This window comes from Globicephala melas, chromosome 5, assembly GCF_963455315.2.
Source record: "Globicephala melas chromosome 5, mGloMel1.2, whole genome shotgun sequence".
NCBI classification, from domain to species: Eukaryota; Metazoa; Chordata; class Mammalia; order Artiodactyla; family Delphinidae; genus Globicephala; species Globicephala melas.
In genome coordinates this window covers 127,172,521-127,192,981 of record NC_083318.1, presented here as the reverse complement: position 1 = coordinate 127,192,981, position 20,461 = coordinate 127,172,521, and the positions used below count along the sequence as shown (strand labels likewise).

The 20,461-nt window shown below is 38.3% G+C and overlaps 1 protein-coding gene across 1 annotated transcript in view; it reads left to right on the top strand.

The window, feature by feature from the left end:
* Positions 1-20,240, top strand: part of GRID2 (glutamate ionotropic receptor delta type subunit 2) — a 1,390,615-nt gene extending 1,370,375 nt beyond the window's left edge. The window contains exons 16-17 of the mRNA XM_060299788.1: positions 11,221-11,278; positions 16,588-20,240. Coding sequence (XP_060155771.1) covers positions 11,221-11,241 — 21 coding nt within the window. The 3' untranslated portion in view covers positions 11,242-11,278; positions 16,588-20,240. The remainder of the gene's footprint in view (positions 1-11,220; positions 11,279-16,587) is intronic.
* Positions 20,241-20,461: the final 221 nt, after the last annotated feature.

Genomic DNA, 20,461 nt, shown 5'->3' with positions numbered 1-20,461 from the left:
CAAATTTTCAGTAAATAACCATTACATGATTTTTAATTGCTAGTCTAAATGTTTGTTTTTGAATTTCATCTAAATTAGCTATTATGAAACTTAATAGGAAATTAGTAAAAATAGTAATGCCATATTTACATGTAAAAATACTTAGAAATACTGAAGACAATATCCAAGCTCCACACCAACTAACGATTAGGGGCTTTTAATAAAGAAATTGCTAAAGGTTCCAGTGATTGCTTCACTTCATAAAACTGTTAGGCTGATGTTGAGCTAATGCTTCCTCCTATCTCATATACCAAAAGGGAACCTACCCAGTGACCCCAACATGATCGTGGTAAAAATCTATTCTCCAATCCACATACAGGACAAAAAAGTACATTCTTATGATATTTTTGATGTCACATTTTCCCAATTTTCTTCATAAAACATTGAGTGGAATTACAGTAAAACATTCTGTATAACCCCATATTTTTCTATCCCCATTAGAATAATATGGGACATACTGTACTATATTTTTAAAAAATTCAAATAAGACCAGTTTAAGAGCAGTTTTGGAGGGTAATTGTTATATAAAACTTAAATATGCATAGACTTTCCAAAATTGGTAAAATATGAGAATCTGAACCTCTAGAGAATTTTAGAAAATTCCAAACATTTTAACAAATATTAAAAAACTGAACAGTTTCCTTATAAATAATCAAAATATAAACAGCGATTTCCCTTGATTACTTTTTAGAATACACTACAATAAAATGAGCATGGATAATTCAGTATAAGTATCTAAAGTGACTATTTAGAATCTAAGAAAATTAGGTAAAATAAAAACAGTCTTCAGTTTACAAAGTGTTCATTTTCTGAAGTTCATTTACAAGTCACTTATTTTGAACACATGGTATATGATTCCATGGGGGAAAAAAGATATACATAATTGTTGTTTTTTAGGTTAGCCTTCAAAAAATGTTGTTTAACCATTAACATTATTGAAATATTTTTAATAAAATGTTTTAAAGGCATTACTTGTACATTAAATAGGTTCTTGTGCAAAGAGAAAATACAATAATATAAAAGTATAAAATTTTAAATATTTTGAGAATACTGGTATCCTGAGAAAATAGGTTAGTGGCATCATCAAAGACATTGAGTCTAAAGGCTAGGGTTCAAATCCATCATTTGTCAGCTGTGTTACCCAAGGCAAGTTACTCAGTGTCTCTGTGTTTCATTTTTTCATCTATAAAATGAAGATAGTAATAGGACATTCTTCATAGTATCCTGAAAGAACTTAATGTCTGATATTAAATGGAAAGCACTTGAAACCCTTTCCTCATTCACAGTAGGCTCAAAATAGTCTTACAATGTTATTATTCTGTACATATTTCTGTTTAATATAATAATATCTTTTAATTAATAAAAGCACCTGCTAATAGAGTGAAAAATATGGTGAAAGCTAAGACAATTCTTAGCTAAGACAATCTTTCAAGACAATTCTATGGAAGCCAAGAGATGTCAAAATGAAAATACATACACCACTCTGCTGCTTAGAAATTGTGTGCAATGTTGTGAAACTGCAACAGAAAGTTTAACAAATGCATATACTTCTTAAAACATTCAAATTTTAGAAGTAAAAATTTTATTCCAAAGAAAGCAAGCTTTTAAATATGCATTAAATTATCTCACCATGCCTTCAAGGTCAAATTGTCCTTCTGATTATATATTAAAATGTGTTTTATCTTAAACATCTCAGAGCTTTAAGAGCTCAAAGAAGTTTCAGTAACATTATAAAAAAACATATCCAAAGACAAGCTGAAAATCAGGGAGGTAAGCCTGTTTATAGAAGCTCTACCAAACTAACATTGAATTACAGGCTTTTAATGCTTTTAAAAAAAGGGGGCGGGGTCTTTCTATTTTCTATCAATAAAGGAAAAGAAAGACTGCTAACATTAGGAAGATTTTCATTTTTTATGGGTTGAGCCATTAAAAATATGTTCATTCTTCAAATTAAAATAGAAACATAAAAAGAGATGGAGGCAGTTTCTGACACCACAGACCTCTGATGTTAGCTGAAGTAGTGACAAATGCAGGGCTACACTGAGACAGTTCCTTCTTTTTCTTTCTCCAGTCGCTCATTAGGGAAGAGAAAACACTAACTTGCGCTCCTCTCTCATGTTGCGACTCCCTGCTGTCTTCTACAAGGCCAGATGGTGGCGCTGTGGCACCATTTGTCGAGATTTTAACATTGATTCGTTCTTCCATAAGTAACAGCGTTTTGGGAAAAGACTCAAGCCCTCTTTTGAAAAAGAAATTATTTTAAACGTACTTTATTCTTCTCTTTAGCGGTAGGTAAGCCCGACATTTAAGTCCTTTGGTTATTTTATTTTTTACTCTCTTTACAAGGATGTTTCTAAAACGTATAAATATAGTGACCTAGAGTGTACTTCCTAAAAAATTGACTAGGTGGTCATAGGGTATGTCGTTTTTCTCTTAGTGCATGAAAATAAAGATAGAAAGAAACGAATATATTTTGTCCACATTATTTTCAGATACCAATAATTTGGTACAACACCTCCTAACCCCAATCTACTGCCCAAATCTTCAGAAAAAGAAAGACTTTTCTCTTAAAAAATAAAAATAAAAAAAATATTTTTTAAAAATAAACAATTTTAATTCAATCCTCTTTCTAACCTCTCAGCGCTTGGTGGGAATGTTTGTTCCTCCTGACAGTGATGTTATGTGATGCACACATCCCCGCCTCTAAGTGCCCTTAACAGCTGACCTTGCTGATCTCATTCTTCTCGGAAGTCTAGGTTTCATCTAACTTACATCCCAAAGTTGAACAGTGAAAACTAAGTTGGTTGATGCAGAATTGTGAACTGGGCTGTTTTCTTCCCCATTTACGCTACTGTCCATATGCTTCTCCTTTTACCCTTGGCCTGCCCGGGACAAAAATCATGCTGGGCAACCCTACACTACTCCTTTCACCCCACCTCTGATGCCGAATGAAGTGCTGAATAAACAGCAGAAATCAATGCAACTCTTGGTACCAGGTCCAAGCAGACATATTGCAGGTGAAAACTGAAGCCCTAGAAGGAAAACACATTAGAAAAAGGCAATATGCAATTTTAGAGTCTATACAACAAGGCCGTCTGTGACCCATGTTATCTTGGTGAATGAGCGAGGGGAGGGAAGGTTTCACGAGAGCCCCCTATGAGTGCCCAGCTGGACGGGCCACCCTCCATCCACTACCACATCTACTGCTCCAGGGAGGCATTTCAAAGCACTGGGCTTCGGGTTTCACAGATTTTCCCACCTCTTCTAGATAAACTGTGAAGCAAGCTATATGTAATTTAGCTATAGTCTTCTACAACTACTGTTTTAACCTATTTTTTCCTATGGAAATTATATTATTTTCCAAATAAAACCTTATGCTGATTCCCAATATGCCAAACAAAATCAAAGCAGTATTTTCAACATATTTTGTACCTTAAAATTTATGAAATTTACTTATTAAAAAGCAATAAATGAGGAAAATGGTTGACTGTTCTAGACCAAAGTCTAAACATTCAACTTATTTTGGTGTTTTGATGGATCCACAAACAAAAGTAGTATAAGAAAGTGTCTACACCATAAAATTTGAGGGAAGCCATTTCTAACCTGCTTTGACAAAACCCTATTTCCCTATGAGACAAAAAAAAAAAAAAATTACAGTTGGAGTAATTGTATTCTAATAATAAAAATAAAGACATTCATCTATAACACACTTTAAAAGCCACTGTTCTAGAACAATGCCCTGACTTTTTTTTTTTTTTTGCCTTAATTCCATTTTGTTAGGCAATTTCCGATTTCTCCTGTGTTCGGAGTTGGTCATAAATGAGAGAGAATATTTTCCAACTTTGCTCTATGGGAGTTTCAACCACTATTGATGGTTGTCTATAATTTAACATGCCTTTTGAATTTCCATTATCTTAGTTCTAATTGTCTTATGAAATTGTAATACTGAGATGCACTTTAAAAAAATGATTTGAGAGACCATCTTTCCAAATTCCACAATGCTACTGAGTACTTTTGTGAACAGGACACATAATTCAAAAAGAATTTTCTGGTGAACAATGAGGTGGGGCTAAGCCTCAAAGCTTCAGGAGCTCCAAGGATGCAGGAAAAAGGAAAGGAAATATGATGAACGCTAAGTCCCCTCAGCATGCTTTCCTCACCCAGTTTTCTCATCTTGGCACTCTCCTCCAGAGCCTCCAAAATCAAAAGGGGAAAAGTGAGGTGAGAAGAGGGGAAATGCCAACGATCCTGCCTTTTGTTAGGGACCAGTTCTGGTTTCTCATCCTACACTAATGTGGAATTCTTTTAAAAGATAGAGGCTTTCTGATTTTTCCCATCTGCAGAAAAATAAATAATAATATGATTTACCTGGTTGCAGATTTTCTTTAGGGAGGCTGTGAAGAAGATGACAGAATACAATTTGTTTCCCTCATAAATGCTTCTCCAAACTATACAATCAAACAAGCAGAAATTCAATCAGGTTGTCCCTAACCCCGAGCATAAACGATAGGTTCCTTTTTACATGGCAGTGATAACGTCTGCAGAGTTTTATTTCCAAGGAGACAGGGCAGGATTTGCTGCTATGCAGACTGAATAATGTTGGAAGCCAACATCATGTCACATTTTGTGTGCACTTTCCAAAGATTAATCCAAGCGTTACAAATGGGACACAGACCGCCATTGTCCCAGGGACACTTTAATAACCCACACCTACAATATTCAACCTGTTGTTTGCATAGGGACAACTTTGGGACACAGAAACCCACCAGACTGACTTGAGGGAAGGATTCCTGGAGAGGCAGAGGCCCCGGCGCCACAGCACCTCCACATTTCATCCTTCGTGGCAAATGAGTCTGTTTGGAGTTTCTTTATGCTTGAGGATGGGGGTCACGCAGCTCGCTTTCTCCAAAGCACCTCAACAAGCATGCCTTAAATCTGCTGCCTGCTAACTCTGTTTCTTCCTCGCGTTGTACTTTCGGCAGGCTTTGCCAACTTGCGGATAATTTTTGATTTGTTTTGCATCATGCAGCTCAAATTAAGTAACATGGCACATGCCCTCAGGATTTAAAGTGTGCCTGGCCGGTTTCTGCTTTTATTTTTTTTCTCCCCATTCCCCTCCTTTCCTTACAATTCCTGGCATTTGTTGTTCTCCGAGGATATTCTTTGAGAATGGAAGACTCGGGAGAAAGCCTCAGTAGGAAAAGAGTGTGAAAGGTGGATGAGAATTACTCATGATTTCCACATTCCCCGATTCATCATCTTTAAGTACACCCATAAAATACTTCATTACTGTTAGAATCTTATTTACTTTAGAAGAAAATTCTAATGACTCAGTAGATCAGAATTCATAACTAAGCTCTACATTGAGTTTAAAACAGCAGTAACGTATTTTTCACATAAGGTGGTTTTGTACAGAGAGAAATAGTTGAGATTATGAGCAGAATCACAAATAGTTATGATACCTTTAATCCCTAGACATTTTGAACAGTATCAAGAAAATAATTTTTTTCTTTTCATAACACATTAGTATCTTAGTATATGGTAGCATGTCTGTAACAGAGGAAAAAGTTCAAAACCAAGAGGAATTTTTTAAGAAAAATGCCCTAGGGAAACCATATTAAGGCTAAAAGATTTACAGCAGCATCATGAAGATTCTGTGCATGTAGGATACATATAGTACTTATCAAAAGGAAACTATATGCAGTTAACTTAATTTCCACTTTAATAACAGGCTTCCATTATGTGAAAAATGACAAGAGAGGGAAGAGAGAAACTGAAAGCTAGCTGTACGCATTTTGCTCAAGGATTTGCTCCTGCAATTTAAACTTGGTCCTTGTTTAAATAAGTATCAATACGTCTGTAATAATATACCATTCCAAATTTACCTGTAGTGCTTGATGTAATTTTTTTAATTAAGAGTACTGTATTTCTTTAGTATAATATTTTTATTTTATTATCTTTCTTGTAACCAGGTGGTAAGTATAGGCTTCTTCTCCACCTCTGTAAATATTATTAACCTTGAGATATGACAATAATATGATCTACATAGGAAAGCGTGTATGATGCCATCGGTTGAGAGCCTTAAAAGCAAATATATTAATAGCAAGAGTTCGTGTGAAAACCCTGTGTCGACTGTTTCGCTTTTATAAGCTTAGTTTGAGGCGATAACGATACTCGCTGGCGGGGAAAGCGTCGTAGGAGCGTGTTCGGGTTTGCTCCGTGTCTCCCAAGGCTGCAGTAGAGCTGCTGACTAAGCTGCACTCCTTTTGGGAGTCAGGGTTTCTCTCCCAAGTTCACTTGTTGGAAGAACTCAGTTCCTTGCAGCTGTGGGACTGAGGCTCCTGTTTTCTTGCTACCACAGCTCCTTTGCACTTGGCCATTCCCACAGGGCCTCTCGGGCTTCAAGTCCCTCTGACTTCTGAAGGGGCCCAGTCCCTTGTACGGGCTCAGCTGGCTAGGTCAGGCCTAACCAGGTCATCTGACTTCTGAATGGCTCTAAGTTAACTGACTAGCAATCACAGCAGAGATAGTCCATCATAGTCAAAGGTCCCGCCTACACTCAAAGGGAGAGGATTACACAGAACTCACACCCCAGCATGTGGGAATTTTGAGGGCCATCTTAGAATTCTGCCTGCCACGCAGCTAATTCAGATAGCAAAAGTGTTGTGAAGGACATAAAGTAAAGCGTAGAGAAGGGAGGAACCCATTTAGATAGAGTGGTCAGAAAAGGCCTCCCTGGGGCAGTAATATTTGATCTGAGACTTGTAGGACACCGAGTGAACCTTCATGGGAATGCATTTCAAAAGGGTATTGTGTTGCTATTCAAATTCGATGAATGGTTATTACATCGTTATAATTCCACTTATATGTCGAAGTACATACTAATTTTTTGGAGATTTTTGTAACAAAGAAATTCCCACTCCTAATGCATAGTTTTAAATAAAACTTAATTTTTCTAGGAGCATTAATGTAGTTCCTGCAGGACAGAGAACCTGTGATATAGTTGAGCTATGAGCTGCCCCTCCTAGAAGCCCTGCAGAGAAATGTCTCAACAGCTATTCGTGGGGAGATGCCACGGGGATTTGCCCTTGGAAAGATGCAAAGAAATCCCCCTACAAACTAACAATTATAATTTACCATGGTGGTCATATGTCAAAACCACTTATGCACGATTTCAAAAAGCATTGTGGTAGGATATGTTTGAAATACGAATTTACGTTCTACTTTCTGCAGTTTTCCCTTCTTCCCAACTCCAAGCTCAAAACCAGGCCCTTCGTATTTCTTTTCAAAGTGGAAAGCAGGTGCTTTTTCTGCCTTTGGTACAAACTTAGGGTTATCAGAAAGATAATGTTAGGAGATCTGGAGAGACAGAGATGCCAGGGAGTTAGTCTGAAATAAGAAGGAAAGGGGACAAAATTTTCCCCAGAAAACAACAAAAAAGGGGAGAATGGGATGGACTGGGGAGAGAGAGACGTCAGTGAAAGAGGCTCTGAGAGGAGGTTCTGCAGTGCGGGACCCCAGTCTTTCCAAATAATCCTGCTTCTAAGGCAAGAACAGAAACAGCAAAGCCTCTGGACATCACAAGGCCCCTGACCTCAGCCTGGGATGTGGGCATCTTGTTAGAAAACCAGTGTGGACCCAGGACTAGTGACTGTGCCTACGGACTCAGGACCATGGTGCAAACTCAGCTGGAAGGCAGGTGGAGGAGAGCCTCAGTAATGACTGATTGGACTCCCTGGGTCAAGTTTAAATCACGCGTGAGTCTGTAGACCATGCGTTGTGCACAGGACACTGAGTACTTGCTTAGGCATCGGGTGCATAGGAAACCACCAGCAAATTCTGTCTTCAGTAAGCCACGTTCAAGAAGCAAAATTGCTCTTACATACGTTACTGACAACGTAGAATAAGTTTCGTTAGTTTAAATGGTTTGAAGCATTTCTGTACCTTAGAGATTTCAGTCTTCCTCTACCTTCTCAAATGCCACCTCCTGTGCTCTGAATGGATCGTGGTGTAGGAAGAAGACAGCTGGACCCATTAGCCGGAGTCCTGGGTTTATTCCTGCGGCAATCATTTATTCAGCGCTCTTTATTATCCAAGCATCCTGGGCTTCCAAAGATTAATAACACCAGCTCCTGCCTTTTATCTGAGAGTGGAGAAAAGTGAGAGAGACAGAGAAAAACAGGTTATGGGCAGTATGCACAGTGGTTACTCACCAAGGCTCAGAAATCAGAAAATAGGAGTTCAAATAGCTCTTCCACTGCTTAGCTGCCGGATCTTGGGCAAACCATTTGATGATCCTTAAACTCAGTTATCTCACCTACTAAATCGTTTCTACAATCAATGGAATCTACTAAGATTCCTGTCTCATGGTGGTGTTGTAGCTACGAGATGGCGTTTATGAAAGTTTATTATTCTAAATGAGTCATTGCAGTGCAATGTCTTAAATGCTATGGTATTGTGTTTATGTGACTCTATACGGATTCCTTCCGTCAACACATCTTCATTGAGCACCTACTATGGTGCTAGATCTGAGTGATAAAAGTCATGTAAACTCCCCAAGACTGCCACCTTGTAAACTGAGAGGTTTGGAATAGATGATCCCTAAAGTCCCTAAAAAACTGGTCATGAACAAGGGGAAACTGAAGAAAACATCAGCCCATTGTTCTTTTGTATAATTTTTTAGCCCATTGTTCTTTTAGAAAAATATTTAGATTACATCCACATAGACATATTGGGGGGATGGGGAAGACATAGAAACAAAAGAGCAGAAAACCTTCAATTGAGCCAAATAACTATTTTTAAAATAAATAAATTTTTTGGAAGCCACCCAATAACTAAAATTTTCAAAAATGGAATCATTTCACAATTCTAGTAGTAAAATAGAGATTATACAGTTATCTGGTAAATTTAATCAATAAAAGTAACCAATCAGTATGATTTGGATAGGTGTGACGTCTCCAGCATATCCTTTAACTCTTTATGTAATTAAAAGTTTAATTTAAAGCTGATTCACTTTGTCATAAAGCAGAAACTAAAACACCATTGTAAAGCAATTATACTCCAATAAAGATGTTAAAATTTTTTTTGATTACATTATAGCTTAAAAAAATAAAACAAAATAAAATCTGATTGAATTCAGTCAACTAATTTTCTTTTTTTTTTTTTTTGTGATACACGGGCCTCTCACTGTTGTGACCTCTCCCGTTGCAGAGCACAGGCTCCGGACGCACAGGCTTAGCGGCCATGGCTCACAGGCCCAGCCGCGCCACGACATGTGGGATCTTCCCGGACCGGGGCACGAACCCGTGTCTCGTGCATCAGCAGGCGGACTCTCAACCACTGCGCCACCAGGGAAATCCCTGGTCAACTAATTTCTAATCAGTTTTTATGTTTTGCTTTTGTTTAAAAAGAAAAATATTTGGAAAATTCATAGGTGTATGTTTTCCCAAGTGGTTTCTATAAACATGGCTGGAAAAATTTTCAGTGAGACACTAAGGAAAACTTACTTTAGGCATCAGTCAAATAAATGGAAACATTGCTAAGTCTAGAACTCGTCAGTCCATCTGAAAAGGCTAAATTTCTCTTAAATTTTGCATATTTTTAAAAATAAAAGCACTTGATTTCCCGGTTTGGGGTTAATATAAAGGATACACGTTAGTCAGATACCTGGCACGCCAGACTTCAATGCCATATTAGAGGTCAAAGATAGCACCTCTGAAGAAAAGAAGGAGAGGCAGAAAACAACTGTAACTATGGCAAAACAAGATTTCTAGCACCATTAAAATATATGATGTGACAATCGGTGTGATGTGTCACAGCAGTGATCCTGTGTCAACAGGGAAGCCCTGTGTGTTGCTCCTTCAAAACCTGTGGCTTTCCCTGACCTTTATAAACAGGTTGAGGACTTTATATGCCCCTTTGCATGCAGCCACTGCCATAAAGCTGGAAAGTGTTGCAATGTCCAATCTGTGTATCTTATCAAATTTAGGATCAGGGCTTCCCTGGTGGCACAGTGGTTGAGAGTCCGCCTGCTGATGCAGGGCACACGGGTTCATGTCCCGGTCCGGGAAGATCCCACATGCCGTGGAGCGGCTGAGCCCGTGAGCCATGGCCACTGAGCCTGCGCGTCCGGAGCCTGTGCTCTGCAACGGGAGAGGCCACAACAGTGAGAGGCCCGTGTACTGCAAAAAAAAAAATTTAGGATCAAATAATTTGGAAGCATCCAGTTTCTAGAAATGCTATGTAACATTAAGGAAAGAAGCAGGATTAGTATATGCTGCATCAGAAAGATAAAATCCTTATTTTGTACTCTTCTATGTGTATTTGTATTGTATTAAAGATTTGGTTTTGGTTTAAATAAAAGTCCCGTTAAACTTTCCTGGTAGCATTTAAATGAGTATCGTGAATCCCCAGTCTTTCCCATTGTCAAAAATTTTTTTCTTCCGTTATTCATAGATATTTGTACAAATATTCATAAGTAGTAACCCGGATACATGTGGAAAAAATTCAAGAGACATTGTAGTTATAAAAGTTATTTTATAACATTACCAATTTGTTAAAATTGTCGGCCCATATTATTGTTAAAAATTTGTATTTTACTAATATTTGAATAACTGAATCATTTTAGAAATCATTTTCTCTCTTTCTTTTAAGCTGTGGATATAGAGACCAAAGTTAAAAGAAATTGTGGCAATTAGCTGGTTGATTTTTCTAAGCATTAAGTATGTTGGAAAATGCTGGATGAATTCAGTGATATCACTATTTTCCCAGGAGTCAATGGGTAATGTCATTAGCACAAACACATAAATAGTGCTCAATACATTTACTAAACTGAATCTAATTTAATTGAAAATAATCAACTGTTTGCTGGTCAGATTTTTCCTAGATCCATTATTCAGTTAGTAGCATTCTATTTTTCAGTAGGCCAAGAATGAATTCATTTATACAGAAGTAAACAATATACCTAATTAATATAGATTGGTTTTCTAAAGCAATAAATTACCAAGTTTATAGTTAAGTTTGCTTTTCCAACTGTTTTGGTTTTAAAAATAAAAGACTTCTTTTAGAGACTTGGGTAAAAATTGAATTTATTATTTGAACATCTTAAAGTGATGTTTGTGTATCGGTAAACTTAAACTGCACTGATTTTCCTTATTTTCTGTTTTTTTTTTTAATTTTCAGTTCCAAGTTCTAATTCAGTGACATAGTCCTGAAAGATTTGCCACATAAAGTATAATATGTGAGTAAACAGAGCTATTTTAAATAAAACATAACACTATTTTATTAAATATTTTTAATTTATGAAAATAGAAATACTGATATGGGATATAAAATAATTAACTCCTTCTATCTAGACTTTCTATTACTAATATAGATGGTGCTTTCTAACACTAATATAGATGGTGCTTTCTAACAGCGATTTTACAATACTTATAACAGCATTTCTTTCAACTTCATAAACAAATAGAGAGTTAAAGCACTGCACTTTCTCACATCATTTTTAATAGGACCATGTGCCGTGGAAAATCTCAGATACATAGATGCTATAACAGCAGTGAAACAAAATAAACTAATTTATAAATTATAAGGGGAATTTGGTTAAACTAGCAAATATGCAGATGCTTATAGACATGTCTCAGGTTAAATTACTCTCATGGGCTCAATCCAGGTTAAAAAATCTCACCAAACGCCTACTTAGCAATTAAATTTTCTCGTATGTGTCCCTTTAAAATCATATCTGTAGGTTGTGTTGCGTGTTTGCCCTCCTCTTATGTGTTTTGATGCTTTTTTTGGAGAGAGAAAACCCAGCTTCTGAGCCTGAATCTTTCTGGCTATTACACAGTGGCCGTTTCAGACCTGTGTGCTGATGTTTCCGATTCCTGGGAAGTTCTCTTTGCCACAGGGCGTGCCCTGAAACACATCAAAAGAACCAAGTTCTACAAAAGAAAAAAGAAACTCAAGTAGGCTTGAACATACAAAGAGAGGGAGAAAGAGATGAGAAAGGGGCCAGGCAGAGTGTTGAATACAAAATGAGTTCAACCAACCCCAGGAGTTCTTCATCACTTACATTTATCTTATTCCGGGAGAGGGGCGTCAAAACCAGCCCTGACATAAACCACCCACTGCCATTGACTTTGACTCTGTGCGTGTGTGTGTGTGTGTGTGTGTGTGTGTGTGTGTGATGTGTATTGTACATAAAAGGAACAGATTACATGAGGAATCACTGTTACCTCACATGAGTAAAAAAAAAATTCAAAAAAGGAAAACCACTTAAAAACACACATTACCAAAGTCCTAAGGAAATAAACTTAGCATGATTTTCACTTAACTAATAGATAATGTTTATATGGAAATCTAATTGTGCACTGCTTTAACATCTTTGCTGCAGTATTTACACTGTACCTTCTGTCCTTTTATCATAAAGCGTGTGAGATTTTCCATTTCTACTTGGAATATTTTGCACATGTTTAATATCTCAGGGTCAAAACTCTTGGTTAAATCTCTGCAACAAGATAGTTTCTTTATGATAAATAAAACAACAATTAAAATGTAAATGGTCCAAAAAAGGGAAGGAATAAGAGAAATATTTTCTGAGTCTATACTACTTCCATCTTTGAAATTAATGCCCCTAAATTCTGACTTTTGGTGTTCTTTAAAAGTATTTCCTATTGATAAATCTTTCCAGCAAATTTTACTGTCCTGCTGGAATCGTCATCTTGGATGTCTGCACGAATTTTCTATAGATAGAAAGTGTAATGTCAGGTCTGACTGCCCTTAGTCCTGCAATGGAAAGGCCTTTAAATTTTGCTGGTTCAGAGGTAAGTAAATTACCATTGAATGGGAAGAGATAAACTTGAAAAAAAAGAGAAAGAGAGAGAGAGAGAGAGTGCTGTCAAAAAGACTTTTTTTATTAGCAAGATTTAGAAACATTACATAAGGGGCACCTTTAGGACTTCAGTTCAAGTTTTTGTTATCAAGAATGACTATTATAAAGTGTAGGCTCTAGACTTTTGATACATAAGAAGTCATAACCTAATGTGCTGATATTGGTTTCCTAATATCAATCAATTGAACAGTAGTGTGTATCTACCAATATTATGATATTTATTTTATTTTGTGCTTACCTGAGACTTTCTAATTTCTGCTTTACTGGGTTTGTATTACTTGAATGGCTCTAGATTCCTTGTACACTGTCATTATAGTATAATAATTATCATGTGTTGCTTTTGTTAATTGGTATTCAATAAAAAACTAAATTTTTTTAAAAAGATATTTGCAAAGGTCATAAGCACGTGTAGGTGAGTGTGTCAGGTTTTCTTAGTAGACGATGCCAAGCGTGGCTCCGACGGCCTCGCTTGAACAAAGAGCTTCAGTCAGCCGGCAGTCTGGAATGAAAAGGTAGAATCCCTGTGCCTGGTGTAGACTTGGCGGAATATGCCGCCAGACCTACAGTTATCTTTTCAACTCATTCATAGTCTCTTCCTCTGTTTCAGTTTTCTTCCATTTTCTTAAGCAAATAAAACCATTCAAAATTTCAAACAATTCAGAGTTTGAGGCAATCGTGTACTACTCTGATTTACCAGTAATATCAAAATAAAATTACATGCTTCCTCTCTCATTTCTACAATGAATTATCCAGAAAGACTGTCTTGAGTGAGAGCTCGCGCAAGAGAGAGAAACACAGAAGTGATTTAAAAAAAAAATCAAATAGGAGTTACAATTCTGAATGTTAATAGTCCTGGTCCAAGTTTTTTTCTGTCTTTAAAATCAGCTCCTTCTCAAAAATACCACTCAAATTTACCGTTTGATTTTATGCGATTGAAGTTTTTTTATGCATACCTTGTTTGTGATTAGCATTTAAACCACTGCAAAGTGTAAATACAACAATGGAACAAGAAGACAGAAGACTTTCCTAAAGATTAAAAACAAAAACAACATAGAACTCTACACCCACCACATCATATCCAGTCCCCAGGTGTTGTGTGTGATGTTTTCTAGGCAGTTACTAGAGCCTCAGTGAGTTGGTCAAAGTGAAAAGGGAGAAAAGCACCTCACAGCCTCTGTGTGGCCCTCAGAATCCTGCAGGTCAAATAATTCACTCTGACTGCAGGCATTACAAGCCGGAAGCTCAGGCTTGTCCACCAAGATGCCCCTGGGTGTTACGGTGTTCTTAGGAGGCAGTGGCTTGTCTTTGGGTCACAAGTCCAGGCCAGCATCTTAGGTGTGACCTCACCAGGCATTTCCTGGCTTCCTAAGGTGTCCTGTCTTCACAGGGGGAAGTTCTCCTCCACATGACTGATGGGGCTACAGTTCAAACAGTATATTAATAGGCCATTTGAACTACCAAGGACCAGATGCTAGGGATACAAAGGTGTTGGTTTCCAAAGATATGCAAATAAATAAAATATTCACCCTGGCATCAGTTAGATTATCACAGAAAATAGACAGTTAAGCAACTCATAATAATATACTAGGTAAGAACTCTAAAGAGGTATAGGAGAAAATTTTTTTTTAATTATACTGCTATATAGCCTTCTGTCCTTGAGTGGGAAGGCCTCAAGATATGTTAGAATTCAATGATTACAGTGTAACAAAGTATTGTTTGCCACACTACTTCATGCTTCTAGGAGTCACAGGGCCCTCAAAGTTTGTGTATTTTTGCCCTTAAGTAAAATTGGCCTCGACCTGTCAAAATTCTAGCTCTCCCCACAAAACCAGTGGCATCTCCTCTAAGATTTCTTCCTTCATTATTCCAGTATCTGATGTGCCTCTCTAGAACTACTATATCTATTAGTCCACATTACTTAACTTATTGCTTGTTTATATGGACTTTTCTGGTGTTTGACATTGTTTTGTGTATGACAGACTCATCTCCCTAACCAGATTCTGAGCCTACTAAAGGCAGAATTCATGCTTTAAACAAGTGCATTTCCTATTTTCCAAAGAACCCAGGTTAATTCTAAGACAATTATAATAACAAATAATTAGTAATTGGCTAATTCATTTATTTTTGGTGGGGAAAATGTATATTTTAAAAATAAGTATTTTTGTACATTACTTGCTAGTCCAGTATTCACTAAAATTTGTTCTGTGTAGCACCAGTTCTACAAAATGCTAATATTACTAAATTCCTAAATATTACTTAAAAACTTAACTCCACATAGAAATGTTGGGGACATACTGAGTTAAACATAGTTGAATAAGATTATTTACTACAAGACTTCCTAGAGTCTTTAAAATTTGTGTAATTTAAGTCTTCATAAGAGGTAGATATTATGCAGTGTTCCCCAAATCTTCTTAATGACAAAACCCATTTCTTAGAATTAGTGTTCACAGAGCTCACTTTGGGAAATGTCTTCTCAGGTCTTCGGAGCTGATTGCTAGTTTTAGCTCAGTGAGGCCATTTGCATTGCAGAAATAACTGGCTGTTTAATTCCATTAACTGGTAAGTGCTAACAATCCACTAATAATTTTTAGAAACACTTTTCTCTAAGTTCTAGAGCATTAGCAAAGATTTTGACAAAAAAATCTGGGCTCAAATTCTAACAAGAACATAGAGGAAGGATCACGCTGACCCCTCTGAAGCTGGCCAAAGCTAAGCGTCCCAATTTGTGCCTAGGTTCAAGACTCTTGCTGTTGATCTAAAGTTTTATGATTTTGTCATTTAATGGCTAAATTATGAGGTCTACCCCTTGGGTTTCAAGAAAGAGGGACTTTCCTTGTTTAAGAGCATATATTTAAATGGGTGGGTTAAAAATGCATGTAACAACATCGAATTTGATTGGCGGTTACAACTTCACTAGGATTTATATATTTATTATTTATTATTAGTGTTTTAAAGCCTATGCATGGTACGAAACTATCATTAAAAGTCAAGATCAGAGTTTCAAGATCTAAGGAGACAGGCTCCAGGGTATCGCATGTAAAAGTATATCAAGACCGGGGGCTTCCCTGGTGGCGCAGTGGTTGGGAGTCCGCCTGCCGATGCAGGGGACGCGGGTTCGTGCCCCGGTCCAGGAAGATCCCACATGCCGCGGAGCGGCTGGGCCCGTGAGCCATGGCCGCTGAGCCTGCGCGTCTCGAGCCTGTGCTCCGCAACGGGAGAGGCCACAGCAGTGAGAGGCTCGCGTACCGCAAAAAAAAAAAAAAAAAAAGAAAAAAAAGTATATCAAGACCAAGTTTGGTAGAAAGCTCTACTGACTCTCCATTTGAGATGCTAACTTTATTTTCAGGTGAAGATATCCAAGGCCTTGTGTAGTGTAAGCTACCAGTGTATCCTAATCCAGATCTGGGTGAACTTCAAGGCCCTCCCTGAAACAGATTCCACTGAAAGAGCAGGCAATATGCTATGCTTTCTTTTGGCTGCCTGGGGTCCAGAAAACCTATGAAGTCCTATGAGGTCTGCAATGGCTGTCATCATGCTACACTTTGTTTACAATGGACCTTTAAAGTGGAGCCAATGCCTTAGAAGTAGTAGCAGGACAATGGAAAGCCAGATCTTATCTGAAATCAATCTTGATGTGACCTTACGCCTTATTTTCCCCGCAGGCTTCATCCCTGCAGAATGAAACTACAACATCTGAAAGAAGGAATGCTTGGCCATTGAGGCCATGTTTGCAACTTGGCACCAGTACCTGGAGAAGCCAGGCATCCAGTCGTGGCCTGCACCAATCATCACACCTGGGAGGACCTCTGGAGGACCCATAACCTCTAGCAGCTCCAGGGCTGCTGATCTCTTTCCCACCTATCGATTTCAGGACCCACTTGATCCTGAGTGCCCAGAACTGGTGAGCTGATGTATTATACCCTAAGTTAAAAATTCTTACTTAAGTGGAACTCACCAGGTTGTGACACCCACAGATTTTTTCTGTAATCCACTCATAGAAAAGCAACAACGTGACTACTACTTTCAGCCACAGGTCGTGGGTCTTAGTGCAGCCGGCCCCTTCTTCTTGGAGGGATGCTTCTATGCAGTGGGCTCCTTGCCTATGTGTCATGGTCAGGAGCATTCACACTGAGGTCCAGGTCTGGACCACAGAAGCTTTGTCCTCCAGCTTCTACCTGTTCAAGGTTCAACACAGTATCAACTGTGGGTCTTGGGACTTCTGATGGCCAAGTGTCAAGAAGACAGACGTGGAGGACCGAGGAGAATGTGCCTTGGCAGAATTGAACCAGAAAAAGACTGAGGCCTCTCCCAACTTTTATTGAACCACTGGTGACTGTGATTAATCATCTTCAGAGAATTTTATCACAGAGCTCTCTCCATATTACTGAAACCATGTTATCTTCATATTTACCAAAATGAACCACATTTCTCCATGACAAGACACATTGCCTTCACCCCCAGTGGCCATCAAAAACCTACATTCTGCATGGATCCCTGACTAATGTAGAGCTACCAGTTTGAATCCACATCTATTAAATTTGTCATTGTAGACGAAGATCACTTGGATCATGAAATTACACCTTGGAATAGCAGTGCCTGTGTATACTACCCACCATCAAAATAACTGAGTCTTCCCTGTTCCTAGTTCCACATTCATCTAGTATACCTCTTCCAGGCAAATCAATCTCTTACAAGTAAAGTACGGAAGCATCCCATGAAACATCTCAATCCTCGGTGAATTTAAATAATTTTTATTGAGGATCTATTATGTGCCCAGAACTGTATTAAATTCTGATTATACAGTGATGAATATGTTACAGTGCTTGCCCCTAAGAAGTTTACATTCTAATGGGGAAGTCAAACAACTAAACAGAATGATCAGTGCTACAGCAGTGGGATGATGGCCACGAGAATCCCCTCATCTCTGATCTTTGACCACCCAGGAAGCTCCTAGCTGTCCAGGTTACTCAGACGATCTCCTAATATGCCAAAGCAACCCACAAGATTCAAGCCCATAAGCAGCAGTCCCCGGGGGAACCCCTGCTAGTGGTGATTGTATAGATTCTGGTTACTAATGTATCCTTTCTAAACCACCTGACTTTTAAACAAGTTAGGTGCTCACTTACTAAGCGCCTTCCCCATATGTCATCAAACTGGTAGCCCTCAGGTTGTAGCTGCTCGCAGGTGGAATCAAGCTGTGAATTTGGAAGACGTGGCTTCGAGTTTGGGTCCTGGCACTTATCATGACTGTGGGCAAATCACTTAAGCTCTCTAGTCTTTGGTGTCTTTCTTTGCAAAATAAAATTGAAAGTGTTATACACTATACCTACCTCACAGGGTTGTTGTGAGACTCCAGTGAAAATGTATGTGAAAGCACTTTGTAACTTTGTTATTTCTAATCACCCCATTTTCCATGGGCTCTTCCTCTTTCCTTCCAAATACAGTATTATAATTTACCAGAAGGAGGTATTCTTGCCACTTTCATGCAAGTGAATGGTACAAAGAAGATGAAGTACGTGCCCTCCTAGATATCTGGCTTCAGTGTAAGAATTCTGATGCCTCACAAGATGACAAGGATATAATCCAGAGGACCAAAGCCAGGACCCTATTGCCATATAGACATTCCACCATTAACACACCACTAGACCTGGACACCAGTCAGCCTTCTTGATGGAAGGCTTTCCCCAGGGTGATAGTAGAGAACCCCCTCTTGGCCCCAGAGAACTAGCCAGACAGCAATGATTCAGGGAGTCACCTGGGTTTTGGCTACTAAAGGAATCACCAGCCCCTCCAGTGGAGAGCATGCCTCCTAAGACAGAGTGAGAAGAGATTTGGTTATAAGGAGACACTGACCCAGATAAGCAAAACACAAGCCACCCCTGACTGCGTGATTTATTATAGCTGGGCTGGCAAGAAAAAATTCTAGACATTCATTTATAGCAAAGATTTGGTAACACATTCCTTCTTCAAGCACACTTTATCCCTCGGGCCAACCTGGCTCTTATCTCTCTGATTTTGACTTGTCTACTCCTTGTCTAACAGACCTGTGATAAGCTGTGTTCCTGGCTAACAAGTCTCATAACACACACACACACACACACACACACACACACAGAAGGAGGTATGTTTTCTATCCTACACACATGGCCAAGCCTTAGCCTAGCCTTCCAGTTCTGGTGATTCAAAATGGATTTTGGATTGGCTGATCTAATTTGAGTCCAGTCTCACTGGAACAGTCTATCCCAGGTTGAAATACTGACTCTATTTTGGTCCTGAGTAGAAGTTTAAATGGAGTACCTATGGAGCCATTGATACTCAACGATCCTCTAAGGAAAAAAAATGATTTTGTCTTTCTACATAGCTTCTATACCAGCTTCCCCAAAACTAAGAACATAGTAGCATGTAACTCCAGGAATAGCATAAAGTTTCTACAAAAGATCTCTTGAGTGAAGAGAATGCTGATTATATACCAAAAGATCAGATAGGATTGGCATCCCAGAAGCTCTAAAGTAAGATCTGAAGCCTGAAATAGAAAATTTCAACTATAACCCACTCCTCAGGCTCCCAGGGCAAGGAGAGAGGATTTTAGGAAAAATATTGATTGTGTCAGTTTCCAAACTATTTTTAAATGGGACGGAAAATAATTCACAGTCTCCTCCTAGCTATTTGTCAGAATAGCTGAATCTAATGTACCAAATCAGTGAACTGAGAAATTCACAAATCTTTTCTTAAGGGTATAACATTAAAATTTCATTTTAAGACTTTAAAAAAATCGAAAACAATTAAAACAGTGTTTTATAGTTTACAGTCCCCACTTGCCGTGGGAAGGGAGCCAGGGAGACTCAGAGTACCAGCCACCCAAGGTCAGAGGCACTGAGCCAATGGACCCTGCAAAGAGCAGGCCCATGCCAGGAAGAAAAGCTGTTGCTGAAATGACAGCCCAAGCTTATGAAATAAGATGAACTTCAGCTCATGGTAACTGAGAAGGAAGAACAAATCGGGAAAGAGATTAAGACGTCGGAATAGGTATCAGGACAAATACAACTGGTCAGGAAATGGAGTCACCTACAGACACATGATGTTTGTCTTACAGTAGCCTTTCTTATGAATCACAATGTTACATCCTAGTTTCCTTTTCAGAAGTAAAGTCCTCAGTATCACTGATGTAGCTCACATAGCCAGCCCCAGATAGAAAACCCTTCCTCACCCACAGACATACCTTTTATGATTTTGGTTGACATAATTTTCTTTTTCAGAGATTTTTAATTTTTTCATAAATCTTTGATGAATTATTTTATCAATAAAAATTTGTCAATGAATAATTTCCCTGGCTGAATTCTAATTCCTTCTTTGGTGATTAAAATTGGTAATAAAAATGAATTACTTGAATAGTTTGTCTGCCCTTGCCTGTCCAAGGCTATGTGAGAAAGAAAAGATATTCCCTCACAGATTACATGTAAGTGAGCTAGGAGCAGTTATAGCCAAACACCCAGGCAAGGGTAGCCAAGGGGATGTTTGATAGTGACACACAGTAAG